Consider the following 15,961-nt stretch of genomic DNA (forward strand, 5'->3'; position numbering starts at 1 on the left):
AGGTAGGGCATAATGATTGTGATTTGTGATTCACTGACATCGTTGTCAGGCCAACCTTGAAGCTAGTTAAATCTAAGAACACTGCGTACATGTAGTTTTAATTGCCTCTGTTTAATTCTATTGATGTACACAGATTTATAAGATGCTAGATTTAGATTATACTCGTAAATGAGTTAGTTTGGAATGCTGATGCCTCAATGTTTTTAAAGCTGCTATCCTTTTCTATTTACTTATAATGTTGTTGTTTTAATTATTCATAAAGAAGATAAAGAGGAAGATGAGCCGGCTGGTAGCCCAAAATGTCATAAAAATAATTATGTATATTCCTGATCTTTTTTTAAGAGTAAAAAGTCATCCAATGACTTCTCCCGCTTTAAGCGAAGCGAGAGGGAGTGTCGGACTGTTACTGACTAAAAACCACCTCGTTCCTACTCTTGCCCTTCTAGCTGAGCCCCGGTAAACCCGCTATGTATGACCCGGAAAAAAAAACACTAGATTAGCTCAGCCGTTTTACTAAACCATCCACGACTGACAAACTAATAGTAAACGCAAGTAACCATGCCATATCATTCTCAAAACTCGCCACTTTCCATGTTTTCTTTTTACGGAAACATTAACACCAGTTCTTAGTATGCGCCATAACACACAATTACAGAGCAACAAATGTTTGTTATTTAACATAACGGCGTAAAGCAGTGCTTATGTTACGTATACATACATGTAAAAGCCCTTGAATTTAGTTCAAAGTTTTCTAAGTAGGTATCTACCTACCAATCATGAGCTTGCACCTTTTATGATTCAAACGTCAGACCATTGCAAGCTCGTTTGTGATTATTTTTTAATTACTTATCGTATAGGTTTATAATATCTTTAATTTCTAGAAAGTTATTGAGATCCGCGCCGAGATTAGGATTTAATTGTTGGGTTTTAAGAGATTATTATCAAACGCTTAATAAGAAAATGATGACGTAGATGTGTGTAAGTAAGTATTTATTTAGTGTTATGATAACTTCGTTAATCTTTTTACTATTTTTGTTGCATTATTTAAATATTTATAGTCATTAGTTAATCCTTTATAAGGCATAACATTAAAGTAAAACTTTTTGTGGTTTATTAAAATATGCGTTTTGTAATATTCACTGAACTTTTCGTTGAAGTAAACATGGTGGTAAAAATATTCCCTTTGCTTTATAAAGGGATTTTGTTTTACGTGTCAAAAATTTATAAATCTCACAGTAAGGTAGAGTCTGCCTACAATAAAAATCTAATATTTTAGCTGAGTACTGACTTTTTTGCGCTGTTTTGTTTTCTTTTAATTATTTTCTTGTTTTGCCCCCAATGCAAGTATGTTACAACGGTGCAAATAAACTGTTTTCTTTCATCTTTCTAATAGGCAGTTGCGTCAAAACTCGAAAGTTTGCACGCAGTACTTACCAAATATTTGCTGCATAACTGTCACACACATATGCGATTACAATACCAAAACAAAGCTAGAATTCGCCACATTACATGACGTCACAGCTACCACTATTTTTTGGTGGTGGTGCTTGCTCCCCCGTCGGCAGTAGCGAATGGAGCAGTCGACCGCAAACCGCTGAGCAAGCGCCACTTTCCACCGAGCCACTCCTGCGCAACCTCAAATTGTACACTAGTGAAGCTTACTGAGTATTTTGTGAAGTGACAGTGATGCAACCGTGTGCATATTAGTGATCGACATGCTTTTATTGAGGACTTTTTGCAGTGCAAAGATGAATGGTAAGACCTATTTGGTGTGTGATTTTTTACAGAAATATTCGGTACTCCTTATTTATATTCTGAAAATCACCAGTACTTAAATGATATCGTGTTTTTTCGTTATTAAATAAATCACATATTTTTTATTAAATAAAATGCAATTTTTTGCATGATTCTTTATAACCTGTTACGATCATGTTTTAACATTTTTTTTATAGTCATACACGACTTAAGTTATCATAATGATTGATTTATTCGTCTTTAACATTTAGTAATATTTTAAAATATACAAACGCAATAAATCACAAACTACTTTATAAAAGTTAAAAAAAATCACTTTCATCCGATTAAAAATAACATAATAAGATTATTTATTTATGTAGATTTAAAAACAGGTGTAAAAAGATTGAATTTAAAAAAAAAGTTGAACAGGACGTGCATAATTTTATGTGAAAAGCCCCGTTAGTATTGGTTGCTCGTGCTCATGTGAACAAACCTGAACAATATCTAGATCGGATGCACACATCGAGATAAGTAGGGCTTATTTTTTATCGAATTGAATTAATAAGCTTTAGATAGTACTATACGTGTTCTTACAACTACTTAATATACCAGACTTATGACTTATTCTACTTTTTCCCACCAGCCATTAATTTATCGTTTTCCGACCGTGATTGCGGTAAGTAAATTAACGTTGAATTACTTTGACACAGTTAGCTAGGAAGGTACTTTCGTTGTGTCGACAGCTTTTATTAAATTGCGGACTATTTATATACTTTCCGGAATTTACGGGGCTTACAAATGTCTTGTTGGTTTCTTAAGAAATATTGTGTAACTAACTTCTGCCTGCGACTTCACCCGAGTTCTCGCGGGATAAAAAGTAGCCTATGTGTTATTCCAGATATAATCTACCCCTGTTACAAATTTCATCTCGATCCCTTCAGTAGTTTTGACGTGACTTACCTTGTACCTTCACAAACAAACAAAATTTCGCATTTATACTATTAGTAGGATCTTTTATTACTACTAGGGAACCGCTAAATGCATGTAGCTTCCATTCAGATGATTTGGAAGTTATTGAGGGAGGCGTAGTGTCTTTCATGACATAATGAAAGCATTTCTATTATATTTCTTTTTTGTTATCTATTTTGTTCAATAGATAATAATATCATCATTGCAAAGTAAATCTTTGTCTCAATATTTTCGTTGTCTCCGTGGGGAAAAATAGAAAGCAAATCGTGATCGATTAGACATTTTCACTTTTATTGTTCTCCAAAGTATACAAAATTAGATTCAATTCGCGCATTGTTTGTACAACATGTAACTGTCGTGAGAACTTATCGAAAAAAATCGTAATTCTATTATAAAATTTTGATAGAAGAAGATGAAAATTATTTGTTAGGTTGGGTAGAAATGATAAACACAAGCGGCTGTACAAGTATCTCGCGTTTCATTTGAGGTCAGATACGGTATTAGACAAAACTTTAGTTAATCTAAAATGGTGCCTAATACATGCAAATAATACCAAATTATACAGGGTGTCCGGTGGCAGAATTAGGATTTTAAAATTAAATAATAAAAAAACGGCATAATATATTTTTTTATTTCAATGACTATAACAAAGAAGGGAATTGCGGGTTTTATATCTTAAAAATTATTTTGTCTAAATGTTGACCATCACGTCGGACACACTCTTGGAATCTGGCTTCAGTATTCCGCGCCACTCGCTGGAGAAGGGACGTCGGGATGCCATTAAACTCGCGAACGATATTTTCTTTTAATGCTGATATGGTCGGTGGGGCGGTTTCATAAACTTTACTTTTGAGGTACCCCCACAGAAAAAAGTCCATGGGGGTAAGATCCGGCGACCTGGGTGGCCAGGGGATGTCAGCAAAACGACTTATTAATTTGTTAGGGAACAAATCACGAAGAAGCGCCATGGTCTCTCTAGCAGTGTGAGGCGTGGCGCCATCTTGATGGAACCATGTCTGTGAACTGTAGGTAGGATGTTCTCTTAATATTGGCAGAAAAAAATCGGTAAGCATTCGCCGATAAGAAACGGCGGTCACAGTAATGGTTTGTCTTTGACGATTTTCAAAAAAATAAGGACCGATTATTCCACTGCTTGACAATGCACACCATACCGTCACTTTGGGACTGTGAAGTGGCTGTTGATGTTTCAATCGTGGGTTCTGTCCTTTAGGTGACCAAAAACGACAGTTCTGTTTATTTACACTTCCATTTAAATGAAAATGGGCTTCATCACTTCAAAAGATTGTGTTCACCGTACGAAATCGCTGCAACATTGTTTCGCAGAAACTTTTGCGCAAATTGTAATCATTAGGCTTAAGCGCTTGCACAATTTGAATTTTAAAGGGGTGAAGTTTAAGGTCCTTTTTCAATATTTCGTGCACAATCGTTTTTGGGAGCCCTAGAGCAGCCGCTCTCTTACGCACGGACTGTCGCGGGTTATCACGTAAACTGTTTGCGACAAGTTCGATGTTGTCATCAGTCCTCGACCTTCGACTGGGTCCCGGCCGCGGATTATTTGCTGCTGAACTTGTTGCTCCGCACCCACAATCGAATCAAATCTTCGCTTGACGCATCACGTAACCGGCGGATATTGTACCGCGAACAAAATCTTCGACGAGCAATAGCACAGGAATCGTTTGCTTTAATAAATCAACTAACTTTACTAACTCATCACACACATTATAATGTAAGTAGGTACAATTATTGTTATTTTTGGAGTCGGTGTCAGCCAACTAAGATAGGTTTGTTATTTACCTATTATCACAACAAAACATTACAGTTTTACACCAGTTGTAAGTAGGTACTTAACCACCACTCCGCCCGTACCGTGCTAGTTGTTGGCGTTTCCTAGGCTGACACCGACTCCAAAAATAACAATAATTGTACCTACTTACATTATAATGTGTGTGATGAGTTAGTAAAGTTAGTTGATTTATTAAGTTGTTGAAAAATACGCAATTATTTCTTTTACTTTTTAGTGCATATTAATTTGTTTTGGAATATTTATTTTTTGAAGTCGGTTTTTTTTTGTTAAAAATGTTTTTTATTTCTTGATTTTTAGTGAATAACTTATTTGAGTATGGGTCGACCTATTAAACGCGCTGCTCATATGAGACAGCACCGTTTAAATGAATAATATTAATATCTATCCATATTGACGCATAATTACATTATTTTCAAATGTATATTAACCTGATACCCTTACTTATGATCTGCTGAGCCGACAGCTGACAGTAACCTGTTCATAAGCTACATACATAGTCAGTTTTCAAACACACAAACAGATTAGATACCCACATAGGTATACAGTCATGTAACTCAGACAGCACATCAAGCTTTTTTTTTGAGGGTGGAAAATCATCCAATGACTTCTCTCGTCTTGGGCGAGGCGAGAGGGAGTGTCAGACTCTTACTGACTAAAAACCACCCCGTTCCTACTCCTGCTTTTCGAACCAGAGCCCCGGTAAACCCGCTAGGTAGTCCGCAGCTCTGGATCAGGCATCAGCCCTACTGGGCCCCATCTGTGGTGGTCTGATGGCTCTTTGAGGCGCGCGCAGAACGCGACGCGCCGCACGCACGGGTCTGGATCTGGTCGGGCGGCGAGCAATCCCTACTCGCCGGATCCTTGCAACGACTCCTTGCGCATCAAGCTACCCATCATTCTATACCAGATATGCTACTATCTGTCCTGAATTTTATGGCTACTGAGAAAGATAAGCTAGTATGCATCACTTCAACGTAAACGCAGAGCTCATTCTGCTCATTTTTAAGGAGTTCACTGGATTATCTTCCACATTTATGGTCAGACTTTAAAAACAATTATATGGAACCACACTGCCATCGTACTCTTTCAAACACAAAAAGAATTTCACAAATTGGACTATAACTGCCAGAGATATGCATTTGTCAAACACAAACAGATTAGGTACCTACATATACATGTAAATCAGACAGCACATCAAGCTACCCATCATTCTATACCAGATATGCTACCATCTGTCCTGAATTTTATGGTTACTCAGAAAGATAAGCTAATATACATTACTTAAACTCAAACGCAGAGCACATTCTGTTTATTTTTGAGGAGTTCCCTGGATTATCTTCTACATTTATGGTCAGACTTTAAAAAAATTATATGGGACCACACTGACATCGTACTCTTTCAAACACAAAAAGAATTTCTCAAATCGGTCTATAACTGCCGGAGATATCGATTAACATACATAAAAAAAAGTTTTTGTTAATTATCTCAAAAAGTGCTGAACCAATTTCGATAAAATTTTAATGGAACAACGTCTGATGTAAGACCTACGAAATACAACAATTATCATCCAAATCAGTTCATAAACGACACAGTTATTCGCGAACAGAAATAGTAAATGTTTGTATTGATATTTGTTTTTGTTAATTATCTCAAAAAGTGCTGAACCAATTTTGATAAAATTTTAATGGGACCACCTCTGGTATAAGACCTACCAAATACAAAAAGAATCATCAAAATCGGTTCATAAACGACAAAGTTATCCGCGAACAAACATAAAAAAAAAAAAAAAAAAAAAAGCATATATACGGTCGAATTGAGAACCTCCTCCTTTTTTTTGAAGTCGGTTAAAAAAAGCTTCGATTGCGAACGCACGTTGTTCACCCGTCCACTGCGACATCGTGGCTAAGGAATCCGCACGAATGACGAATCGAACGAGACCACCCCGTCCGTCCCTCCGCTAACGGTTCGAAAATAGTTTGAAATTTAAATCCTAATTCTGCCACCGGACACCCTGTACATACCTAATGAAAATTTATACTAAGTTAATTCATTGCCTAGGTATTTCTTCGAGGAAGCCCGTACAAACTGGACCGTATCTATATTGGTAGATTAAAAGCAAGTATTTTTATTCTGTCATTGAAAAAAGTTACACCTAGGTACACGAGTCCATGAGATTAACACGTTCACTGCGGCTGTGCAAGATTAAGACTTACTTCCAGTGCTGTACAAGTCACATACTTCCCGTATCAAGATTGCCTGGTGTGCGTTACGACGTCTATGTTCCCGTATGTAGTCCTGACTTCAAACCTCCACAGAGACATGGAAACTCCTCAGCAGAATTTTTTTCTGTACCAATACATAGTTTATATCCTTGTGTATACACAGCTGCAGTAGCACGGGGTTCTTAGTAATATTTTAAAAGTTACAGGTATTTTTAAAAATGGTTGATTTTACGGGAAAATAGTTGCCGTGGCGCATACAACAGTCGTATTGCTAGGGATGGGGTATCACAAAAACGTTGTTTTGTTTTAGATTTTAATTTTTTATTAGAGTATTACGCAATCATCAAAACCTTTTTTGTAATAAAAGTAATAATTGTTAACAAAAACAGTAACTTCTTATTTTATATAATTATTTATTTGTTTTACTCGATAATCTAATCATCAGAAAAAAAAATACTTAAAAAATAATAAGAGTAGTAGGTGCCATACCATGAAATATGATAATCCTTAATAATAATTCTTTACATAACATCCTGCATAATCACGACTAATAGGAACTTTAAGTAGGATATCGCGTTCTGTAAAAACGTATCGACTAGACACAGCACTATGACTAAATGAAGCTCACGTTCAGTGCGGTACGGGGTTTAGGATACGGCCAAATAGTTCCCGTATCGCACTATTGTACAATAATTACCTTTCTGTGCGTTACGACAAAATAATTCCTGTACATTTTTATTCTTAAATTTGAATACACTATAAGTAAGCACATCGGGAATATAGGTGTCTCTTTTTTACTTGAACGAATACTTGAATAAATCACCTCCGCACGGAGAGTAAAACCAGGACAACTAGCTGCCGCACAGAGCAAGACTCAATTACAACCAAATATTTCCCGTAACGCAGTGAACGTGTTAATACTGCTACAGCATTAATATGACATCATCATAAGAAAGCCAAGAAATTGATAATGGGATTACATAAAAACATTGGATTATTCGCAAGAAAATCGCATCAATTTATCATGTACAATATTAATTCTTGTGACAGGTGCATTTTATAATAATAATCGATAGATTGATGGGGTTCCGATTAGCGAGAGAAATCGTTATAGAGAAGTTTATTAAAGAATGCCGAATAGGGTTGGTACCATTTCTAAAACATGAATTATACGGTTTTGGGCCTCAAATAGGTCTATTTTTGAACAATAAATAAATAAGCAAAAGTTAATATGTAGCATGAAGCTTATTAGGACCCCGAAGAAGTAAAATTTTCGTGAAATTTTCAATGATCTCCATGTTTAAAGTTTCGCAATCAAAAAGCTTATTCGCTCGGATACCATTAATTGACCTACATTAACAACTTATATAGTCAGCTGAAAGCAGTTACTTTTCTTAGAAAACCTAGTAGCAGGAAATGTTAGTAGTTTGTGAAAACTTATGAATATTCATATATTATGTACAGTTACTGATCGATATCTATGAACGTACTTACAATAATTTACATGGAAAAATGGAAAAGCCAGTAAAGCACCGACCGGTAGACATAATCTATGTTTATTGTGTTCTTAACTTCATTCGTTTAAAAGAGCAATGACAGGACATTCAAAGTGATTTTTATTTTCACTTTTAACTTTGACAGTGAAGAGTGAGTCATACATATTGAATACTATGAAGATATTGGTACAGATAATCACTCGAGTTGACGATTAAGAAGGTACATTTAATAAATTGTAATTAGTTTGCTAACCGCTCGGCGCTCTAAGTTAACGGGATTACGAGCGTTCTGATTTCAAAGAAACTTTTAAAGATTTCTCAAATATTATTTTGCTCTATAGCACAAACCGCTCGTTCTCAAAGACTCTTTAAAAATCACTCGTTCAAAAAACTAAATATTTAAGTATGCAACCAAGAATACACTCATTCTTAATTTTAACCACTACTCTAGAAGACTTCCTTCCCAATGAAGTTTAATACAATAACCACTACAGATTACAAATAGAAAAGCTCTCGACCACAAATGGATCAAATTGCATTAGGTACCCACTGAAATATATTATACGTGGTCGGAAGTAGCTGCGTGTGTAACACCGGGCACAATTTTATTGACCAATAAGAAGTCTTGCTCGTCACGTCATTAATAATTTTATTGTCATTGACAAATTAATTACTTTTTTTTTTTTTTTTTTTTTTTTTTTTTTTTTTTTTTTGTGACGGGGGAAACCTATTAAAAAATTAATTACCTACATATCATATCTAAGTAAGAAGTAGTAGGTATTTCATTGTGGTAATAGGAAAAGTTATTATTGGGTTTTAAAAATATAATAGGGATGTAAATAAACAAGACACTAAAGGTCCTTATTTCCTGAAAAATACGCAAACGATGAAAGTCTAACTGCTATACTCAGACTCATTTAATGGTTACTTAACTCAGTCCATGGCAATTGTTTTCGTAACAAAATCTTAATAGTTAGTACGATCCGAATAGTTTAAGTAATCATTACATGTCTCTGAGTACGGCAGTGAGATAGACAATTAAAAACTGCCAATTAAAATCAAGACCTTATACGAGACCAATAAAATTAGTTCATAAATATGGCCGAGTTCTCAGTATCTACTTTTTAAGTCAGGTTGATTACCACAATTCAACGTCATAGCCTTTTGAGAGGACTAGTTTATTTTAAGGTCCATTTTACAACCTCTCCTAGTGTCGACTATGCTGCTTTTACCACAATTTGCTACTAACGTCTCTCTTAATACTTAAGCAGGTATTTTACTATCAACCAGGAAGAAAATGGCGTCTAATAATATGGCTAACTTGTCATATTATATTACTTATCCATCGATCACGGACGTAAACACCATAGCGAGACTGGTTCTGCGGTCAGCTACCTATAATAGTTGCGGGAATTCTATGCTGGTTATGGAAGATTCTATGGGGTATACATACCACAATATACGTATTAGAACATCAATCCTCTGCCTCATCTAGCTATTTGAAATATTAACGTGTAAAAGTGTTATTTTATATCCTATTTACAGAAATAAATATAATTTATCAATCAGTTTCAGTTTTGAAGCTATTGTAATAAAGTTAAATATGAACTTATTGAAGAAATCGGAAAGTTTTATCCAATTGTTTTATTCACATATCTATGTTATATGCATTGAGTGTGGGAGAGCCATTGCTTTAGCACGAATGGACCGGCTTGAACGGAGTAATAAAGAGGACACAGAAAACCGACGTGAAACAACGCTTGCGTTGTTTGAGTGAGGAGGTCCAATTACACCACTTCCCAATGTTTGATACCCCAAAAACCCTTAAATTCCTAACCCCCAATAGGCTGGCAACGCACTTCAAACGCCCCTGGTGTTTCGGGAGTCCATGGGCGGCGGCTATCAGGTGATCCATCAGCTTTTTTTGGCCGTAGCATGGAATAACTAGGGGAAGACTTTTGTTCAGAAGTCTTGTTGATGGAGTCAGTATCCTGTTCTGTTTATTTAATTGGTTTAACATTTAGCTAGTGCACTTGCTACTAGTGCCAATTCGTTTGTTGTCGCTCTTTCAGATCATAATAAGAACAAACGCGGTTTCTTAGAACATCCAAAATTAAACTCTGATCTAGTCTATCTAAAACGAGTTCAAGCACAAAGTAAGAATACAGATGTGTTACTAAAGGTTAGAAATGATTTAAGTACAGAATATTCTAAAAATTTATAACTGAAAAAAAAAGTTTTATTCATAATCTAGAATTGCGAAGTACCAAAATATGTATATCTTAAATAAATAGAATTGGTCTCACAAAGCTAAATGAAATTTAATCATAATAGTCCCAAACAGATTTAACCATAACTATTTAAAGACGTTCAATGAGACCCATGACCAATTGGGAACAGTCTGGGTAACTCTTGTCTGTGAGACGTAGAAATGTAGGGCTAACATAAAAAATACTAATGGAATAACGAGTTCTTAGCTCATAAGATGATTACTGTAATTAGTCTAATTGTTTATGTCTCATAAATATGTAAAAAACAAGAAGCGAAGACCATTAAGCGTGCCAACTCTTTACCGCCGTCTCTGCCCGTCTTTGCCGACAGACAAAAAGTAGTAGGTAGGTACCTACTTAGATTTATCTTACGTTAATAGTAAATTTAATTCTACGTCGCTATGTAGTGGCCTTAAACTTGAATGCCACAAAGGAGTGTCATAAATGCGATTCGAGATTACGGTAAAATATAATTGAAGGTTTCTGATTTTAGATTTTTTTTCAGTGCATTAAATTTTCTACACTATACTTAATGTTCGATCCGGAGCTGCGGACAGCGTAACAGGTTACCGGGGCTCCGGCTCAAAGTAGGAGAAGGAACGGGGTGGTTTTTAGTCAGTAAGAGTCTAAAACTCCCTCCCACCTCACCCAAGAAGTCACTGTATGATTTTTCCTCCGCACAAAAAAAACTCAATGTAAGAAGTGAAAAATTGAATATACACTACTGCTTCTTTAAGGAATAAAAGGCATGATAACATCTATGTTTATTTCTATAGTAAATACAACACTAGATAAAATTCACGCAGTTGTTTCTATTTCCGTCCATTGACAAGCCATGTATGCTTTCTAATTATAGAGGCAAAGGAAATGTTTCCGCGGCGCCAAGCCGTTTGTCCACACAAGCTAAGCCCTCATTTACTTTCCTTTAACAGTTTAACAAGTCTATAATTTAAACACAAATACAGAATTGTTATCTAAGTGAAACTGAAATAGATAGACCTGTTACTTATAGTAAACGCGAAAGTAAGTTTCTTTGTCAACTTATAATCTAGACACACGGCAGTGTGTCCGCCAAGTTCGAGCAAAAAAACCGACACACCGGCCGTGGGTTATATTACACGAACCATTTCGGGCCAAGTTCGACCCACCTATAACTCAAAATCTATTTTATCTACGCATATGAAATTTCTAGTATCTATCGAGATCTACTTACTTATCTAAAATACAAAATTTCATTAATGTACCTATTGTAGATCTTGAGATATTGACGTCAGAAAATCGCTATTTTTACTATACACTCACTGACTGACTCACTCATCAAAAACCTAGACCACTTCCAATAGTCGTATTGACTTAAAATTTGGCATGGAGGTAGGTCTTTAGGTCAAGGTAAAGGAAAAAATCTGAAAATGGCCAAGTGTGAGTCGGTTTTAAAAATAATGAAGGTGTAAATTCATACCCCTAAGGAACTAAAACAAAAAAATTATCTATATCTTCCAATGGTCGTACCGACGTAAAATTCGTTACGAAGGTTTGTATTTAGTCAAAGTAAAGTAAAATAAGAAAAAAAGAAAATAAACCTTACAAAAATAAATGAAATCCCACCCAAAACATAAATGTGAAAGGATGCCAAGTTCGATAATATTGGAATGCTTCGCCTATAAAAGAAGTGAGATCTAAATAAGTACCAAGTTCCATACACAGACCTCAGTTAAAAATGATATAACTTGGCAAGTTTTAATTGAAAATTATATACCTACTTGACTCATTGCGTTTAGTAGGTTTATAACAAAGTGTGTGAAAACTTGCCAACTTGTTATATCATTTTTAACTGAGGTCTGTGTATGGAACTTGGTACTTATTTAGATCTCACTTCTTTTATAGGCGAAGCATTCCAATATTATCGAACTTGGCATCCTTTCACATTTATGTTTTGGGTGGGATAGAGTATATTCTAGACGTCCTCTATAGAATCCATTAAAAATTAATATCTTTAAGGACATAGGATAATTTCATGCGAGCAAAGTCGCGGGTAAAAGCTACACAGAACTCGGTACAACTGAAGAAAGTGCAGAGAAGTCAATTGTCTGTCGACTAATTCGCTTTAATGAATTTTGATAGGTACATAACAATAACACTACATAACTGGCATAATTAGGATAAGCTATTAAGACGCAATAGGGTAGATGACTAATTTAAATAAAACACGTCTTTTTTATTTTCTCACGGGAACAAGTACTTTCGACGATATATTGATTAGATATATTTTAAATACCGCGTGACGTCACTTCTGTGTAAAAAGTGAAGTGTTGTATAATTTAGCATAAGTCGATGGATTTTATGATTTCTTTACGATTGTTTTATAACTACTTAAGTTACAAAGTATTTTTAGTCAGCGATTACCTAATCATTATCTAGATAAAAGATTATAATAATAACTTCTATTTTAGAAGCTATTTTAAAACTGGTTTCATAGTCTATAAATAGCTGTTTTAAATCTAGAATAAATAATGATTTTGTCAGCTTGTCGATATATTAACGTATTATATTATCGGAGACCTGAAACACATGCCCTTTTTCGAGGGGAGAAAATCATCCAATGACGAGAAGGAGTGTTAAACTCTTACTGACTAAAAACCACCCCATTCCTACGCCTGCTCTCTGAGCCCCGCTAACCCGCTAGGTTATACGCAGCTCTGGGTAGGGCATCAGCCCTCGTTAAACTAGCCAAAAAGTACACTTTACATAATACATTTGAGTTACCTATCAATCAAATCATAACGTTGTTGTTACATTGTCATGTTTTTGATAGAGATTTCCTTAAATATCTCTAATTAAGTCACCCAATCCATCAAACTACGACATTTAAAAACTAATATGTATAAGTGAAACCGCGAGACAAGGCATGTTGTACAGACACCAGCAAGTCAACCTACTCCAATCTAATTTACCTTCAATCGATTTTCAACTTAATCACTTTTGTACCACAGTCGAAAATCCATTGAAGTAACTTGACATATACAACACATGCATATTAAAATGCAACGTATTAATTAATTCAAGCTCAAAACCGCACAAACTTGAAATATAGTTGTTGTAGTCCAACCGAAACCTGATACTTGATACATGTATGTAAAAGGAAACATTATTACAACTTCCTGATTATGATAATTAAGATATCAAATAAAGAAAAGACTTTCGATAAGTAGAAAGAGAATGGGACAAAGAAACATAGTTTTGTTTGTATTTAAAAATTTACATACGGAATATACGGCAATAGACTCATCCTCTATTACATGGGACTTAAAATAAAAATGGTGAAAAGCGGGTGTAGATACAGTGGCATTACTTGCCGTAATGTGCACTTCTGCCCATCCCTTCGGGGATAAAAGGCGTGACAAATAAATGGCCCACGAGGCCTCTTCTCGTTTAAGCACTGAGATAAGTAATCACCACGCTTGGTCAATGCGGGTTGGCGATTTTAAACTTATAATTAGAAATTATAAGTTTCCAATTAGAAAATGTCATATTCAACATTGGTACTTTTCTTAAATTCATAACGCATAACTATACAAAAACAAAACGTCAAAAAAGAAAAATAAATTACACTAGGTGTAATATAAGCAAAGCTCATGACTAAGAACATTTAGCTTGTAGAAAAGGAATATTTATCTATATACACTACTCATCTACATCTATATATTAATACGTGATGCCAAAACTTTGGACCGCTTTTTACGAAAATTGCGCGGACGTAGGAGCATAAAATTTGGTACACTTATAGTTTATGTGTAGGAGAAGTGCAGGACGCTAATATTTTTAAAAACTAATGCTTATAAAGTACATTAAATCAATAAATAAAACATTACACACACATGCATAGTATCTGATCGTATTTGACAAAACGTCAAAATCGATAGACATTGCGATGGTATTCTGACGTCTCATATGAATAGAGTTTTATAAAAGAGTTTGTTTGAGTTTGAGTTAAATAAAAATTATCCTTGAACGTATTTTAAGTGGTATTGTAAATTAAATCGTATATGGTCGAATTTCGATCACTAGGCGACCACTAGTATATTTAAATACACGTCCATTGACCTATAGGCAAAAGCCCTAGTAGGTAACCCGATCATATAGCACCTACTGCCATCTGTAGCGTGTTACACAACAATAGCAGTTACAACACACAATAGCTTACGAGTATAACTCCACGCAACAATTATTGTTATTAACACCAATTTGAAGCCCTTTAGTGAAAGTATACCACCAAATGGATACCGTGTGAACCATTAACACAGCCATGTTTAATATCTAGAACTTTTTATTGCATCCATTAGCATGTTAGTGGAATAGAAATCTATCTACAATTGATTTCCTAAGCCTATATTTGATGTGAAACTGTTGCAACTGCTTTTAAGCAGTTTTTGCTCGGAAAACACGTTGACTTTTATAACGTTTTTGTTCTGGATAAATAATTTATCAGTGTTGAATCGAATTAATGGATTGCAATGCCAACTGCATATTACTTAGGTATGTTTTTTAGAAATCGAAATGAAAAGTTATTGAACTTTTTCGTTTAGAGCAAGCCCTCTTATATACTTGGTTCTTTGAGGAGAAAAAATCATCCAATGACTTCTCTCGCCTTAGAGGAGACGAGAGGGAGTGTCAGACTCTTACTGACTAAAAACCACCCCGTTCGTACTCCTGCTATTCGAGCGATAACAGCCCTACTAATGTATAGGAGGTCTGATTGTATCTACGGTTAACCGATTCTAATAGCAGACATATGAACAGCTAGAATTATTTAACTTTTAATTATTTTTTTATTACACATTCAGGCCAGATAACAAAAATAAATAGGTAGTCTCTTGAGTTGCTTAAGACTGTGAGCACTCCATTCATAATTTCCATACGGTCATTCAGACTTTAGCGTTTATTGTATCGGAAGTACTAAGTAGGATACCAGACTGTAAACTGTAGGTACCCTTAGTACGAGTTAGCTTTACGTTTAACGAAATCGAAACGAGAGCGCGCTCTCATTGGCCGGCTCGAATGAACGAACCAATCAGAGCGCCGAACACGCTCTCGCTCAACGTAAAACAAACTCGTACTAAGCCCTCTGGCCAGTCTGACTAACACGGATTTCGTCTAGTTTCTCCAAACCTAGTCTAGAGAACACAAGCGTAACTTTTACATAATTTATTTTAACTTATTGTTGTTACATGTTAACTTAAGTGACACGTTGAACATTTTTCCAATGAATAGCAACTTTCTTAGAGAAATTGTATTATAACAACGTTTGTGTTAAGTCGTAACTGAGATTTAAAAGTGTATAGCTTTGACTGTTCACATCATCGTTATGTAGTAACTTAGTTATTTTAATTAATAAGATTCTTTCTTTTGCCTCGTTGGTCGAGTGGTCGCAAGTGCAACTGCCGA

At 35.2% G+C, this 15,961-nt stretch overlaps 2 protein-coding genes across 4 annotated transcripts in view; both read left to right on the forward strand.

Moving 5' to 3' along the window:
• Positions 1-15,961, forward strand: part of LOC118266017 (NADH dehydrogenase [ubiquinone] iron-sulfur protein 5) — a 124,920-nt gene that overhangs the window by 80,210 nt on the left and 28,749 nt on the right. The gene's annotated exons all lie outside the window — the stretch shown is intronic.
• The window catches only part of LOC118266359 (mucin-3A), a 31,950-nt gene continuing 17,556 nt past the window's right edge, over positions 1,568-15,961 (forward strand). Inside the window, exon 1 of the mRNA XM_035579779.2 lies at positions 1,568-1,755. Coding sequence (XP_035435672.2) covers positions 1,716-1,755 — 40 coding nt within the window. The 5' untranslated portion in view covers positions 1,568-1,715. The remainder of the gene's footprint in view (positions 1,756-15,961) is intronic.

The sequence above is a fragment of the Spodoptera frugiperda genome, chromosome 7 (genome assembly GCF_023101765.2).
Source record: "Spodoptera frugiperda isolate SF20-4 chromosome 7, AGI-APGP_CSIRO_Sfru_2.0, whole genome shotgun sequence".
Taxonomy (NCBI): Eukaryota; Metazoa; Arthropoda; class Insecta; order Lepidoptera; family Noctuidae; genus Spodoptera; species Spodoptera frugiperda.